At 42.2% G+C, this 16,812-nt stretch overlaps 2 protein-coding genes across 18 annotated transcripts in view; one reads left to right on the top strand and one right to left on the bottom strand.

Annotated features, from left to right (window-relative positions):
• Window positions 1–5,710, top strand: part of camk2g1 (calcium/calmodulin-dependent protein kinase (CaM kinase) II gamma 1) — a 112,317-nt gene extending 106,607 nt beyond the window's left edge. For 9 of the 15 annotated variants that reach the window (XM_056233702.1, XM_056233713.1, XM_056233710.1 and 6 more), the window contains 4 exons: window positions 3,645–3,720; window positions 4,032–4,126; window positions 4,208–4,454; window positions 5,141–5,710. In XM_056233702.1, the coding sequence (XP_056089677.1) occupies window positions 3,645–3,720; window positions 4,032–4,126; window positions 4,208–4,440 (404 nt within the window). In that variant the 3' untranslated portion in view covers window positions 4,441–4,454; window positions 5,141–5,710. Of the gene's footprint in view, window positions 1–1,834; window positions 1,979–3,644; window positions 3,721–4,031; window positions 4,127–4,207; window positions 4,455–5,140 lie in introns of all 15 variants that reach the window. The other 6 variants (XM_056233700.1, XM_056233703.1, XM_056233699.1 and 3 more) reach the window with 1 other exon arrangement.
• Window positions 5,711–9,973: 4,263 nt separating this feature from the next.
• ndst2b (N-deacetylase/N-sulfotransferase (heparan glucosaminyl) 2b) overlaps window positions 9,974–16,812 on the bottom strand; it is a 79,405-nt gene continuing 72,566 nt past the window's right edge. For all 3 annotated transcript variants that reach the window (XM_056233691.1, XM_056233692.1, XM_056233693.1), the window contains exons 12-14: window positions 12,435–12,544; window positions 11,883–11,985; window positions 9,974–10,797 (exon numbers count right to left, since the gene is read on the bottom strand). In XM_056233691.1, the coding sequence (XP_056089666.1) occupies window positions 10,672–10,797; window positions 11,883–11,985; window positions 12,435–12,544 (339 nt within the window). In that variant the 3' untranslated portion in view covers window positions 9,974–10,671. The remainder of the gene's footprint in view (window positions 10,798–11,882; window positions 11,986–12,434; window positions 12,545–16,812) is intronic.

Genomic DNA, 16,812 nt, shown 5'->3' with positions numbered 1-16,812 from the left:
CCCACCCACCCCCCCACAACTCCCGCCTTTCTGCCCTTCAGCATACTATCATACGAGTCACTTGTTTTACGTGTAGAACAGTATGTCACAGTTGTTGATCCCCTTTTTTGCTCACAAATGTATTCACCCCCTGATGCATGCTACTTACTCAACTGTACTGTTGTAAAGTCACAGAACATGCCCTTTAGTAGCTAGATTGACCCTTTAGATGTTCTTCTACTGATTTTTCCTACATTCTCCTCCCTGATTGATCTCGCACACGTCGTAAACGTTAATATGCATTTTTGCACATACACACATTTCAATAGATTCCCACAACCAAGCTACACATTTGTGATTTCATTTGTCACTGTTTGATGAGAAACTACTCCATACAGTCTCTAATGTATTGCGGACCTTAAGAAAAACCTGAAATAGGCCTAGTATGTAGAGTATCTAGTGAAATTATGCTTTTATTTTCTTCTATCATTATTCATAGTCCTTTATGAATTCTAATGCTTGTTTTTAATTTGAAATAATTGTATTATATTTTTTCAACTAGCCAAAGCCATTTACATAAACTACTTTAAAAAAAGTCTGGGGTCAGTAAGACTTGTATTATTCAGCAAGGATCCATTAATAAATTGCAAATCATATTAGAATGATTTCTGAAGGATCATGTGACACAGAAGACTGGAGTAATGATGCTGAAAATCCAGCTTTGCCATCACAGACATTTTAAAATATATTAAAATAAAAATGTACTGATATGATTTTTGATCATATATAAATGCAGCCTTGATGAGCGTAAGAGATTTCTTGAAAAACATTAAAAAAAATCTTAAACCCCAATTTGAATGACCAAAACCATTATAAACCACAGCATTTTAAAATCCAGTTGGGGGGGGGGAAAGCTAGTGGGCAGTTTGTGGACACAACACAGATACAGTACTGTATATGCATAATATAGATTCATGTTAACAAATGGGATGCTGATAAAATTATTTTACTATTTTTAAATTAACGAAAAAGTTGGAACTGACACATACGAGTTAAGGCTTCTGTTAAGTGGCTGACCATGAATAAAATAACATATGAGAGGAGTAATGGTATAAGTTGATTCTGTGTCCAAGCCAGAAAACACTGCAGCTGCAACACATCATCCACACCTGCTCTCTCTTCTTTTAACATCTGTCTGCATCTGTCTTCAGCAGTTTCCTCCACCCTCCCTCCTGTGCCTTACTTCATAAGTGATCAATTCATTGTCTTTTGACTTGCTTTGAACATCATAATTCCATTTAAAACTTTTCCATTCTTTTTTATTCATCCCTTTTGTGCATTCTAACACCGTTTATGAAGTACAGCAAAATGACTATATTGTATATACTTTTATTTAAGGCATTAAAGGAATTGTTTACCCCAAAATTTAACTTCTATCATCATTTACTCACTTTCATGTTGTTCCAAACCCAAATGAATACATAAGGAGAAATTTAGCCGAATGTTCATGCTGATCTTTCCATACAAAAGTCACCAGGGACTGGGAGGCTCCAAAAAGAATAACGCTGTTGAATATACTATGGTTTTGAATATGCTAAATAAGGCATATAAACCAATTTTATGATACATTTTCATAGCTCAACATTATCCATCCCTATGTAATTTCATGGTTTGAAAAAGAGCTGCATAAATATTCTCCTTTTGTATTCTGTGGATGCAAAAAAGGATGATAGAATTTTTATTTTGTGTGATCTAAGATGTGATGTTGTACTTCATATTCATGTGTTCATGCGTCCTCTCTCTTTCTGCATGCATCATCACTTCACTGTTGCGTGTGCTGCGTTGTGTGTTGCAGCCGTCCCCGTGCATGAAGTTAAACGCTTGGCATGGAACAGTTCAGAATATGCCTCATGTCCAGAGTTAGAGCGAACTCATTCTGGCCCCTGTGCCTCAGTCCATGGGGTCGGCGGTATCACAGCGAGTGTGTCCGCAGCTCAGTGTAAGTGTGTGGGGTAGACCAGGACACATACACACACAGGTTATCTACAGGAAATCACTTCTTCATACTAATAGAATTAGCTAGTGACATTATATCAGATGTCACAGTGGGCAGTTTGTATTGTGTTAGTCAAGGTTCTGACTGATTTTTAGCGGGTAGATTTTTAGTAGTTTAACGAATAACGTGTTAATCCAAATGCATATTATTTACACAATATGAAGGCCTATTTATGTTGAACTCAAGCATTTAAATTAAAAATATGCATTTGTACTGTCCCCATCACACAGTGTTAGAAAATGTGCACATTTTTATTCTCATTTTCTTAGATATTCACGGCTTGTCAGAATTATCGTAATTACAAGATTTTGACTTTGAATTTGAAACTCTGAAACACTTCAGTAATTCCAATCATTGACTAATGCCTTAATAATGCAAAATTAATTTGAAAATAAACAGAAGACATACAATAGATTTGACTGTTTCTAGAAAAGAGTTGGATAATAATGTCTAATGTCCTACTAAATAACTTTAAATGTTTATTAATAAGGCTTTTGGATAACGACTGTTACTTGTTTTATTATATTTTTGTCTATTAATTACTCCGATATTAAATGGATTCCTTTTGACAATAATAGTGTTGCCATAGAAATGTATAAATGCAGGAAGGTGAAAACCTCTGAGTAGAACTTCCAGTTTGTCATCAAGTATTTACAGTAACTACGACATGGCGTGAACGCACCAAAACTCGCCAACCAATAAGATACAAGCTTTTGGGTCATATGACCAGAACTGCCATTTCAGATCAAGGTGAAACTGATTTCTGAGTATTTTCAACACTTTTTATTTTTATTTAGGCATATGTCTTTTTTTTTACAGAATGATAAATTTGAGTTACGATTGAAGTTTTATGTTACTTTCACTCTTGGTGTCAGTAGGCCTTAAAGAGATATTCACCCAAAAATAAAAATTCTGTCATTAATTCCTCACCCTCATGTCGTTCCAAACCCGTAAGACTTTCGTTCATCTTCTTAACTCAAATGAAGATCTTTTTGATGAAATCTGAGAGCTTTCTGTGACTGTCCCTCCATTGGCAGCTATGGAATTACCACTTTGACGCTTCAAAAAGTTCATAGAGATCTTAAAACTAATCCATAATTGAGCTGTTTAGTCCACATTTTCTGAAGAGACTCGATCTCTTTATATGACGAACAGATTTAAAATAGGCTTTTATTCACAAATAAACATTGATCAGCCAACATGAACAGAAGCCCAACCGAACCTGCCTGACGCACGAGAACAAACCTCTTGCTGAATAAAGCTCAAACGTGCTGCTCTTGATGAACTTTTTGAAGCGTCAAAGTGGTAGTTGTGTGGCTGCCAAAATAGGGGCAGAAAGCTCGCGGATTTCATCAAGAAGATCTTCATTTGTGTTCCGAAGATGAACGAAAGTCATACGGGTTTGGAACGACATGAGAGTAATTAATGACCGAATTTTCATTTTTGGGTCGACAATCTCTTTAATATGACATTTTCGCAGGTATCTGCAGTGTGAGCAGTGCAGGTTGTGCTTATTAACTTTCCATTGTTGTTGTTTTTTTTATTTTTTCATCATTTCATTTCCTCTCCCTCCATCATCCCTCATCTTTCACCCGTTCTGTTCGAGCAGCTCGTAAGCAGGAGATTATAAAGATCACGGAGCAGTTGATCGAAGCTGTCAACAATGGAGACTTTGAAGCATACACGTAAGTACAGCCCACCTGCACCTGACTGCAACACGGGGATCTCTAGACTTTTGTAACAAAGATATTATGAAAATTGTAGGTCATTGTATGAATTTAAGGCTTTAAGTTGCATTTTATATTAAAAATGTACAAACAGGCCTATAAAATATCGGTCTGAAAGAGCTGAATTCCCAGGCTGATCAGTAGTCTGTGAACAGATGCTCCTGTTATTTTGAGAGAATATTGTATCTAGCCACAAAATGCTGGTAATATCCAGTTGTATCCGCACTCCAATTAAATTGCTTCACTGTAAACATTCTTATGTACCACAGGAGAATCTGTGACCCTGGTCTGACCTCTTTTGAGCCTGAAGCTTTGGGGAACCTGGTCGAGGGGATGGACTTCCACAAGTTTTACTTTGAGCACTGTGAGTCATGTCTAACTATGAGTATAGTTGCTTTTCTGTTGACCATAACTGAGATCCAATCAATGTGTTTGACTTCTACAGTGTTGAGTAAGAACAACAAGCCCGTGCACACCACTATTCTCAATCCTCACGTTCATCTCATCGGGGAGGACGCTGCCTGCATTGCTTATATCCGGCTGACGCAGTACATCGACAGCCAGGGCCGCCCGCGTAGCTGCCAATCGGAGGAGACGCGTGTGTGGCACCGCCGTGAAAGCAAGTGGCTTAACGTCCACTTCCACTGCTCAGGGGCACCAGCCGCCCCCTTACAGTGAACTGCACTGGACAGGTAACACCCCGTCCGCACTAAATAAATCCTCTAAAGGTGCAGTCACATTTATAATTCTGCAAATTTTCGTGGAAAAAATCAAGTAATTTCAATAGAAATCCACATGAATGGGAATTTCACATGATTTCATCATGCAGATTTTGCAACTGGTTCAGGTTGGCCTTGTGTAATTTCCGCAGAAGGCTGCTTGGTTTGAAAGTGCTTCTTACATCGCTACACTAACAATAGACAGTTTTTGTCATTTTGCCCCCTGAAATTTAGCTAATGTGAAAAACGTGCCTGATTAAAGTGATAGTTCACCCAAACAAATTTTTTTCCCCATAATTTATTCACCCTTATGTTGTTCCAAACCTTTATGAGTGTCTTTCTTTTGTTGAACACAAAATAAGATATTTTAAAGAATGTTGGTAATCAGACATTTGACTGCACCCATTGACTTCCATAGTATTTTTTCTACTATGGAAGTCAGTGGTTACCGTCAACTGTCTGGTTACCAACAAACTTTAAAATATCTGTTTTGTGTTCAACAAAAGAAAGAAACTCATAAAGGTTGGGAACACCTTGAGAGTGTTGAAATGAAAAAATATATAACTTAGGAAAGCAATCCCTTGAAGGAAGTAACATACTATGCATAAGACTGATGATGCACATTTCCATTCACAGAAAGTTTTGTTTATTTCTTTCAGTTTACCTGGATTCTCGAGATAATGGGAATGTTTCTTCTTTGTGGCTGGACGGGCATGTGAAGGCCAGCTGGATGACAGCTCTTAAAGTTACAGACACACCAGTGAGGAACTCTGACAACATCCAGTTCAACTGTCAACACCACCTATCCTGTCCAATCTTTGACCAATGGGAGCTGGCCGCGGCCGTGGCCCCGCCCAAGGGACGGTGCATGTATCTGACGCCCACATGGGGGTGCTGTTTTGTCCTTTTCCCACGGAACCATCTTTTTTTTTTCTTTTTTTTTGCCCGTTAAAGATGTTCAGAAGGTGTTGTAAGTACTGGTCTATGAATTCATAAATATACTGTACATTGTAAAAATCACTAGCTGAACCAGAAGCTACAATCAAGTTTGAAAAAGCATTTATGTAAGTAAACCAGGATGTGAGTTGGCAGGGTGGGGGGGGCTGAACTTCAAAAAAAAAAAAAAAAAAAAAAAATCACAAAATGGACTAGCGCCCAAAAGCTTCTAAAGTTTACAGGTTTGTCATCACAATCATTCTTGTATACTTTGCAGATTTTTGGAAACAAAATTATATGAAAAATTAAGGGAAGGTGTTGTCTAATCCAAGAGCAGAAGTTCTTCATATCAAAAAAGAACCAAAGTGTAGTTTTTAGTCTTTTTAAGGAGTGTTTCTGTTCGGTGTTGGCTTTTTATGTAATTTGGGTCTGAGAAGGTTTGTGCGACCCAGGTTTTAGTAATCTTTTGTGTTAATGTGGAACTCTTTCTTTTATTTGATTTTTTTTTTTTTTTTTTTTTTTTTGTCTTGGACTGACGTAACAAGTATTTTATGTTCAGCTAGAATTTTTAAGACTGTTTTATTTTTTAAGTTAATCTAAATAAACATGTAAAGATATACAGATATATTTAAAGGAGGTATGAACTCTCACCATCCAGGTTTAGGGAAGGATGTCGTTCCTGATCGCGCTCGGTATGTTTGTGTGGGTGTGTGTGCGATTGGAACTTGTATAAATTGAATCCTCCATTTAGATATTAATATGACGAAAGCCCAAGTGAACAGCACACAACTAAACGCTGACCAGTAGATTTGCCCTTCCTGTTTTGCTATATCATATTAGCGCCATAGACAAACCACTGCCTTTATACACACAGGCAGGATGTACTGTGATAGTCAGACATGAACTTCATTCCCATTTTCCAAACTCGTCAGGTTTGAGTTCAAAGGAGGACTAGTAATTTTTACAAACTGCATCATGATGAAAATAGCTTCGCCATCCCTTCTTCCACCACTCAGCTGCATTGTACACGTACTCAGTTGTTTTAGTAATGTTGGACGTGTCTAACTCACCCTGTCCTCAGTGTTGTCATGGACGTGGTTCATGTCGGTGATGAGGGTGTACGTGCTCTGTAAATACATGCCATTCAGTTCATCCCATCACAAGGAGCGGGTGAGGAAAACCGAAACAACGCGTCCAGTTGCCACAGTTAAGTTGTTTAAAATCACAGTTTTAATGTTTGTACAATTGAAATTCACAGCAGTTTGTTCGATTTCACCACAAATATTACGCAGGCTTTATGGCACCGACTATTTAAACTCCGTTTTAGTGTTACTGTTACTTAACTTAGAAGTGAGGGTTTGGTTTTTCGCAAGTGATTAATCTGTTGAGTCTGTAGTTGCACGGATGCTTTTCATCACTGCTACGGTTTTGTCTTTAGATAGATTTTAGTATAGTTTCGTTTGACGCAATATATTACGTGTGGGGGAAAAAAAACAACCAAAACCACGAGTTCACCCCGTCTCCTTGAAACACATCAGTCTTTTGTAACGGTCTGTAAATACATGTAGTGTTCGCACACCTCATTGTGTGCCGGGCTTTGTGACATATCAGGACTATACCTCCGCACGTGTGTGTGTGTGTGTGTGCGCGCGCGTTTATCACCTTAATGACAATGTCTTTTAAGTAAGTAGTGATGCTGTCAGATTGTATGTGATGCTGTTTTCACGTCCGCTTTGTGTCTCGCGCTTATTTCTTGCATTTTTTTATTGCTATTTTTTGTCATTTTTCCTTTGTTTGTGCTATGGGGAACTGCTGCCTTGCCTGGCCAAACTAGATCTACGCTTTTTATTCTTTTCATTTTTATTTAAACCCATCCAAGAGTTCCTTTTACTGTACATGGTCGACATCTTCAGCTCCATGAAAATGAAAGGGATTGAGATGAGGAGTCACTAGCTGGTAGATTTAGCGAAATAAATATCCAACCCCTGAAAGCTCAGTCTGAATCCCGGGCCAGACGGCAGATGTATGAGTCTTCTGGCCCACCCGTCCTATGACAGGAGAAATCAAACACGCAGGTTAAATAAACCAGAGAATATGCATGTGTACTTTTCTTGGTAAATCTTTTTTTTTTTTTTTTTTTTACTGTCTGTGTTTACTTAATAAAAAAGGGAAAAAATTCTCATAGTATTTGCATCTCGACATGAAAATCACTCCATTGGGAATTATAAGTGATGTACCATATTAAAAAATGAAAAAAAAAATTGTAGAAAATAGTGAAAAATATATAAAACAAAAGCCTCTGCTTGGTATGCTCCCCTCATTCTAAGTAAATCTATTGCATTGTAATGGTATACTATTGGGCTTCGTATATACTCGGAGTTTAAACATGGATGCTGGATTTTTGCATGATCATACATTTAATAAAACCATGAAATGACAACTATCAAGTGTTTGTCTGAATGTTAGTAGGTCTTTATCATAGCTTTGTTATTATTGAAACTTGATCTGGAAAGTATTTAATAAAAAGAGCATTTCTGCAGCTGATTCTGTGCTTTTTTTGTGCAATGGAAAAATCCACATGAAATCAACATTTACTGTATTTGCCTTGATACGCGTCATTGGTCTTATTTTGAAAGATTCATTCATGCACATCAATACAATGAAGAATGTGTCTAACTTCTCAGGCCTCATGGAACATAAAGGTGCATTTAGTAGTTTGGTGCTTATTTAAAAAAATATACAGATTAAGAAATAAATATTTTTTTGTGAACTGTCGTCTGAATAGTTTACACTCAAACGAGATGAAGACATAATGACTTATATAAAAAGTGTTTTAATGTAGCCTTTGTGGCCACGGTGTCCATACAAAGAAATAACAAAAAACAAGAGAGAACCAACGAAATATAAATAACTGATTATGTTGTTGTCAATGTATGAATTTTTCCTTGTTTTCTTTTTTTTTTTTTTTTTTTGCGTAGTAAAATTAAACCTGTAGCTGTAAGTTTGCCTTTTTGCTAAATAATTTTGCCAGATAAATACCTTAATGAAGTTTAGTGTTGTTCTTCCCTCGTACTTAAAATAATTCCTCAAATTTTTTATGGTTTAATCGAACTTGTAGGTCATTAAAAACAATTATCCCCTCCGAACACCACTTTTGGCCGCAACTGTCTATTCATTTGGCAGTGGAGAAAACTGGAAAATCTTCCTTTGCACACATTCCAATTCACACACACACATAAAATTAGCATAAAATTAATCGGGACTGAGATTAATTTTATTATTCGTCCAGTTTCTTTATGGAATGCAAGACGAAAATGATTTCAGAGAAGGCATTTTTTTTCTATTGTTGTAAATGAATCACTTAATGCTAACTGTCTGTAATGTAAATCGACACCACACATTTTGTCATTATAGTCAGTAAATGCAAAGTAAAAGTTCATGTAAAAAGTATTTTATTTGAATAGTATTATCGTGCTGTGACCACGTGGGCGAAACCTACCGTGTGCACTTACTAGATCAACTCATCTAGTCACCATAAAATCAAAATGGACTATTCTTATTTTTTATGGAATTGTTATAAATGATTAATCCGTGCAATTTTTTTATTCATGATGTGCCCTCGTAATCTTTCATCAAAAACCTTAACTGAGCAGCGTCATCTCTTCTCTGATGACGTGTCAACTGGCTCGAGTGCGGGACAAACGGTCACTCCAATGAGATCACAGCAATAGCAAACCGCAACGATCCAATCAATTCCCGATGGACAAAAGTCCCGCCCTACATTTTTCTTGTCCGAGAAACCGTACCTCACAATAGGGGAAAAGACTATAGATAGCAACTTTAACAAGCCTCACCAGAATGCAGCCTTATTGAGAAGCACCCACTGAATGCACCTTTAATCCAGTAGTGTTATGCTGGTTAATGAATGAAAAGCAATTATTTAGTTTTGAAAGAAGCATTTGCATCTCAAGTTGCCCATTCCTAGTAAAATATTCTGGTTGTTGACTTCATGAGGCAACAGTGCTTCATGAACCAACAACCGTATCATACATGTCCATGTTTAATATGCTGTGAATATAGTTTTTGTACGTGTCCAGCTGTAAAGATATGCTAGGAAAAGTAATACTTCAGTAAGCAGCATAAGCTGCATCAATAGCGTGGGCCTGCAGTCAGATGCATAGGCACTTTAGTTCACACCATTTATTTTCCTTCCTCTACCCTCCAGCACGCAGTGTGCTGTCTGTGGCGGCTCCCAGCGGACCTGAGCAAGTCTTATTTAAGGGCTTTGTTTCCTGCAGTCGAGCAGCTGGGCCCCCAATCTCTCAAATAGAGGGCGAGTCTCTTGTTTCTGGGCGGTGATTAATCAAACTTTTTCTATTCTTCCTCTCATCTGATAAAGCAGACTGCAGGAACAGAGATAAGATACTCACCTCTCATCTCCAGTTCAGCTTATTTTACTCTTTAAAGAGGAGGAAACCGAGATGCCCCGTCTCCATTCTGTGCCTTCATTTCCCAATATGTGTGTACTTAAACTGAACACCAAACATGGGATCACGTTACTGTGAATTCATTTTTTTATGTACCCAACTGTTGCTACACATACACAAAATTCACATTCACTCATTGGCAAAAGTCTGCAGCATACTGTACTTCTCTTCTTAGCTCCTTGGGCTGCACAATGTTTGTTGACCTCAAACAGAAATCACTTAACGGTAACTGTTTTTTTGTTTTTTTTAAAGGCAGCAAGATGGCTGAAATTTATGATGCACATTTAAATACTTCTCTGCTTGGCAGAGTTAAAGACTTTTGAGAATAACATTTAAATAATCCTCTCATAGTCCCTCCCTTTCATGGGTATTTCCACAAAATGTTCCCAATCTTCTAGAGGTTCTGTGCAATTCCCTCTCTTCCTAGAAGACTACGGTATATTTGCATTTCAAAACAGCATGTTCACAATGGATTTTAAAACGCTCTAGAAGTCTTTTTAAAGCCGTCCAATCAGGTCACTTCCATTTCCATATCTGTGAATCCATAAAGGTCTACTACAAGTTCCCATAACGAGGTTGAGGGCAACTCTGACTCTGAGGGCTTCATTCAGACTGACAGCGTGATCGGGCCGTCTCCTCGGTCAGAGCCTGTGCGGAGTAAGGAGGGCGAGAGGGGTCAGTCCTCTTTTGGCTCCTGCCGCACACGGGCCCTGAGTTCTCCTATGTGGAGCAGGGTTCTGCTGTGGTTCTCCTCATGAAGGTTCTTATCAGCTCCAGCTGGCGTTGTGCAGTTCGTCTCTGAGCCAAACGGGCAGTGGCTGACCCAGACGTTTAAACATCCTGAGTAACTCCACGTTCTGCTCGCGGTAATACTCTGACAGAAACGTCCTTGACTGGAGTGATGGGAAGAAAACAAAATGAGAGTTACACACAAATATATATATATATATATATATATATATATATATATATATATATATATATATATATATATATATATATATATATATATATATATATATATATATATATATATATGGAAGCCCATTTCCATCACGTAAGAATAAAAAAATCATGCTTTGGTAAATCATAATTATGACATAAAAATTCAAAATTATAAGATACTAAGTCATAATCATGAGATAAAATCATAATTGTGACACGAGTCATTTGACATACTGTAAGTCAAAATTACAGTAAGAAAAAAAGCCAACATTATGACAGCATCATAATTGACTATCTCAATTTTGACTGTCATAATTTTGGCTTTTTATGTCAATTTTGAAAATCTCAAAATTGTGAGTCATCATTTTGTCTTTTTTGTTATGATTTATTATCTTATAATTGACTTACAGTACTGTATGTCGACTGACTCTCTCAATAATGAGATAAAATCATAATTATGAATCTTAATTATGAGATAAAGTAAAAAATTATGAGACACCAAGTCTATGACTGAAAATTATAAAGACAATTATGGCATAAAAAGTAAAAAAAGATGAGATACTAAGTCAACTATGACAGTCAAAATTGACAAAAGGTCGAAATTATGGCATACTAATTCATAATTATGAGATAAAAGGTGTAAATTGACAAAAAGTCAAACTTGATATAAAATCTTAAATATGGCATGAAAATTTGGTGCCATTTAAAAAAAAAAACTTTGGTAAATCATAATTATGAGATCATAGTTGACATTAGTCATCATTATAGCATGATAAATTTAACTTTCGATGTCTTTATCTCAATTTATCTCAGCTCTATACTGACTTGATTTCTAACCGACTCTTTCTACACCCTCAAAGTGGATCTTATACATTCTGTTCGATCAGCTTTCTCAACTGTGCTGCTGAACTCTAGAGGAAAACAGGACTAAATAAACTTCACTGGCTATAATTGAAATGCGATGTCTATTTCTGTTCAGTTAGAGTATCTTATCTCCATATCTGGAGCTCTAACATTGAGAAGTGAGCCGTACCTCCAGGCTCATGTCTGGATATTTCCTTCCTTTGCTCTTTCCCAGACAGCGAGTGCGTCCTGCCTCCAGTTTCTGACACCAGAAACCTTTACTCTCGTCAAACCTTTCAACAGAGAGCAGAGAGAGGGTTACTTTTCCTATAGTAAGACTTTTGAAAATAAACATTAATGTACATGCATTCCTAGACTTCAGCAATAAATAAAAATCTATTACTGTTATAAATATAATGTAAAAACCTTAATACATAAGGTCAGCTTGAGATCCTTTCCATCTAAACCGGATATATCTCTAAGCCTAGTAGCGAATGTTTTATACACAGTATGATAACCATATTCATCAGCACAGCCAGAACAATGTTCTTCCGCAAAAAGCATGCAGTTTTGTTTTTTATCCACTAAATGGCCAAAAGTTACATAGTGTACCTTTAATTAAAATGTGACAAATTAGCATTCAGGACTGGAACTACTGTATCAGTTTTGTAATAAATATAGTTTTATTAAGCGCTCGCTCTTGGACTCCAGTGAGAAGGTGTGTAATAAGGAGAGCTCGTACGTCAGAGCCTGTGTGTAGTTGTAGTACGGTGTGACTCCCAGGAACTTCTGAATCCCATCCATCATCTGAGCAGGACTGGAGCGCAGCTGCACACCATCCACGATCAACAGCTGTTCACAGGATAAAACACACATCACACACACATCGCAGCTCAACACTTCTGCTCAGGAACGCTATGAGATGGTTTTGAACGAGTGCAGGTTCACTGAAGACTCAAATGTGTGTGCATGCATTCATTACTTGTTTGTGTGAATAATCTAGGTTATTTCTCAACAGAAATGTAAAGCTGCTGACAACTCCAGTTCCCTTTCGAACGGTCACTTCGTATTGCGTAGCTATACGCAGTGGGGAAACTCCTTTTCCTCGATTTACTGAAACCTATATGTAAAACGCATTTGCAGCTGCACAGCCAGCACACTGAGCGTCTGGCACGCTCATAGGCTGTGCTGCCGCAACTGCACAACCAATGGCGCGGGCGACTCTGACCTGCAGCCAATGAGCTAGCTCAACGTCAGAGCCCGTCAAGGGGGTGTGGCTTAGCCTATAAAAGACCCCCGAATTCGCCATTATAGCAGATTTTACTCCTTCAGCGACAGTATACATGTCCCTGAGCCTTTTACTGTGAATTCGCCGTCGAACAAGCCTTTCAGCCTGAGCGAGCTTCTCTTCAGCAGACTTCGCCTGCAAGCCGTCGTCTCCTGACGCCGTCTCACCTGTGGCTATCCGGCGACATCCTATATCCTTTCTATTATTGTGTTTGTTTCAGAATGCCTCGTTCATCCTGCGCCACGTGCGGAGGCCGTCTGCACGAGGCAGACCAACACGAGAGCTGCGTTTCCTGCTTGGGTGTCGACCACGCGGAGAATGCACTCTCTGTCGGCGGATGTGCGGCCTGCGACTGCATGCCTATCTCCGTGCTGCGCAATCGGCTAGCTCTCTCTCGAGACGGCGATGCCGCTTCAACCACGCTTCCCATTCCGAGGAAGAAGAAGCGTCGCAGCCAACGGCAACCGGAGGGTATGGAGATTGGTGAACGCACGCCGGCCGCGTCCCCGCGTGCTTCACTTTCTCCGACTCAAACGCCTTCACCGGTCCTGTTCACAGGAGACCAGCGCCCCCCCCCCCCCACACGTGGCGGGCCTCGTCTCCTTTGGCGGATCTCTCGAGCGCGACGACAGCATATCCATCGCCGCTTCTGAGGACGAATGGCCGGGCTCTCTCGACCCCGTCTCCGCTTCTCAATCTGTGGCCAGTGGATTAGCGACCAGGACAAACTCCGACGCCGAAATGCTTCGGATCCTGACGAAGGCCGTCGCGGACCTCGAGCTAGAGTGGGCCTCGCCCGAGGAGCCGCCTCGTAGTCGGCTGGATGGATGGTTTCTGGAGGGGCGCCAGCAGGCCCCGCGTCACAAACCGGCGCCATTTTTCCCCGAGGTCCACGAGGAGCTAACCAAGGCCTGGCGCGCTCCATACTCAGCACGTGTGGGATCTGCATTTTCCGCGACGCTCTCCTCCGTGGATGGCGCAGCGGAAAAGGGTTATGAGTCTTTGCCGCCCCTCGAAGAGGCCGTGGCAGCTCATCTTTGCCCGAGCACTGCAGCTAGCTGGCGAGCCGCTCATCCCAACAAACCCCTGCCGAAACACCTCAGCCCTCGCTGGACGCGCGTACTCCGCCTCCGGTCAGGCTGCATCGGCCCTGCACACGATGGCCGTGTTGCAGGTCTACCAGGCCAAACTCCTCCGGTCCATGGACGAGACTGGCCCGGACCCGGAGACCTTTCGAGACCTGAGGAGTGCTACAGACTTAGCGCTGCGTGCTACTAAGGCTACAGCACAGGCCATCGGAAGAAACATGGCGAGCTTGGTCGTGCTCGAGCGCCATCTTTGGCTTAACCTCACCGAGATTAAGGACGCCGACAGAACGAGGTTTCTCGACGCCCCGGTGTCCAGCTCCGGGCTCTTCGGCCCGGCGGTGAAAGGATTCTCGGAGAGGTACACAGAGGCACAGAAAGCGTCCCAGGCCATGCGACACTTCTTGCCAAAACGTTCGAGCTCCGCGACCAGCAAGCCCAAGCCGCCGCCTTCGCCTCATCCAGCCAAGCCGGTGAAACAGGCCTCTCAGCCCCGCCCTGCGGCTGATAGCCAACGCCAGCCAAGGCCCGCGAAGCGCTACCCGCTCCCCAGGCGTCAAGGCCCTCGACCCAGCGCCGCGGCCGACCAGGTGCCTCCGAAGTCGTCCTAGCACGGAGAGGAAAGAGAGAGGGCTCGTGTCTCGTGCTAGCCGGACCACCCTCGAAAAAACCGGCAAAACTTCCCACAGCTCCCTGTTCAGTTCAGGCGGCTGGGGATTTTATTATTGTAAACAGGCCCGCAGCAGTGAGCGCGTCTTTGCAAACAAACGCCGTTTTCACGGCGACCCAAATAAAGCACAAAAAGAGTATGTTTCACAATCACATCACACGGGTTCACGGTCCCCCTTCACTAGGCGGCCCCCGCCCTGTTGTAAGACTGAAATCCCCCCGGGCAAAAACCGGTATAATCAGTCAAACACTCAGTATGTGCACAAATCACAGTGTAAGGGTATCAAGTCCCCCTATGTTAGGCGGTCCCCCCCATTCAGTGTGTCAAGCCCTAGCCACACGGCCGTTGGCCTGGCAAGCCATCCCTGGTGTGTCGAGTTGGGTCATAAACACTATAAAGCGAGGCTACTCGCTCCAATTCGCTCGCAGACCCCCGAAATTCCAGGCGGTTATCGAGACATCGGTGAGAAGCGGCGTGGGTCACGTGCTTCGCACCGAAGTTCAGAATTTATTAGCAAAAGGAGCGATAGAGTCAGTCCTTCCCGAGCTAATGTATTCGGGGTTTTACAGCCGCTATTTTCTAATTCCAAAGAAAGACGGCGGGCTCAGACCCATTCTAGATCTGAGACGTTTGAACAGGGCTCTCATGAGACGGCCTTTCAGAATGTTAACACTCAAACAAATTCTCGCGCAAGTTCGCCCGGGGGATTGGTTTGTTTCAATGGATCTGAAAGATGCATACTTTCATATTCAGATCGACCCTCGTCACAGGCCATTCTTGAGATTCGCCTTCGAGGGGAGGGCATATCAATACACCGTTCTGCCGTTCGGTCTGTGTCTGGCACCCCGTACATTCACGAAATGTATGGATGCAGCGCTCTCCCCGCTAAAAAGCCAGGGAGTGCGTGTGCTGAATTATCTCGACGACTGGCTGGTGCTAGCGCAGTCGAGAGACGAACTAATAATTCACAGGGATTTGATTCTCGGCCATTTAAAATGCCTGGGTCTCACAATCAATGTTGCCAAAAGCGAACTGAACCCCAGCCAGACTGTGGTCTTTCTGGGCACGGTTTTGGACTCGGTGACAATGAAAGCGCGGCTCACTCAAGAGCGCGCGCTATCTGTGCAGACACTGGCAGCCGCATTCAGGGCGCGCGAGCGCGCGCCTCTGAAGAGGTTTCAGAAACTGCTTGGTCTAATGGCAGCCGCATCATCAGTACTCCACATGGGATTACTGCGCATGCGCCCGCTGCAGCACTGGCTGAAACGCCGTGTGCCAACCCATGCATGGCAGTCAGGCAGCCTGCGCATTATGGTGAATCACGGGTGTTTAAGAACACTGATTCCCTGGCGGGCTCAGGACTGGTACCGCGAGGGGGTGACCATGGGGGTAGTTTCCAGGAGGAAGGTGGTTTTTACAGACGCATCCAACCTGGGTTGGGGAGCGCTGCACGAGGGCAGGCATGCCTCCGGCCTCTGGTCGAGCACGGAGCAGAGCTTACATATCAACTGTCTGGAAATGAAAGCAGTTGGTTTGGCCCTGAAAGCATTTCTGTTAAACCTCAGGGGTCACCATGTCCTGGTCCGTACGGACAACATGTCAGTGGTGGCCTACATAAATCGCCAGGGTGGCATCAGGTCGGGCAACCTGCATGCTATGGCGAGGGACCTCCTCCTATGGGCACAGGCCAACCTGAGCTCCCTGAGAGCAGCGCACATCCCGGGCGTCCAAAATCTGGGCGCGGATATGCTCTCACGGGGCAACACTCCCCTAAGCGAGTGGTCTCTGAACCCTCAGACGGTCAGTCTGATATGGGAGAGATTCGGCGAGGCCGAAATCGACCTTTTCGCCTCGAGAGCCAACACCCACTGCAGGGTGTTTTTCTCGAAGAACAGGGACGTGCTGGCCCATCCCTGGCCCAACCACCCCCTTTATGCTTTCCCCCCCATCTCGATGGTCCCACAAGTCATCGAACGGGTCAGGGAGAGCGGATGCCCAGTCCTTCTGGTGGCTCCTCTCTGGAAATCCAGACCATGGTTTCCGGAGCTGGTTCAGCTGTCAGACACGGTCCCCTGGC

This window comes from Rhinichthys klamathensis, unplaced genomic scaffold (genome assembly GCF_029890125.1).
Source record: "Rhinichthys klamathensis goyatoka isolate OS25496 unplaced genomic scaffold, OSU_Roscu_1.1 h1tg000376l_1, whole genome shotgun sequence".
In the NCBI taxonomy this organism is placed as follows: Eukaryota; Metazoa; Chordata; class Actinopteri; order Cypriniformes; family Leuciscidae; genus Rhinichthys; species Rhinichthys klamathensis.
The sequence above is the reverse complement of the archived record's forward strand: the minus strand, read 5'-3'. Positions and strand labels throughout refer to the sequence as shown.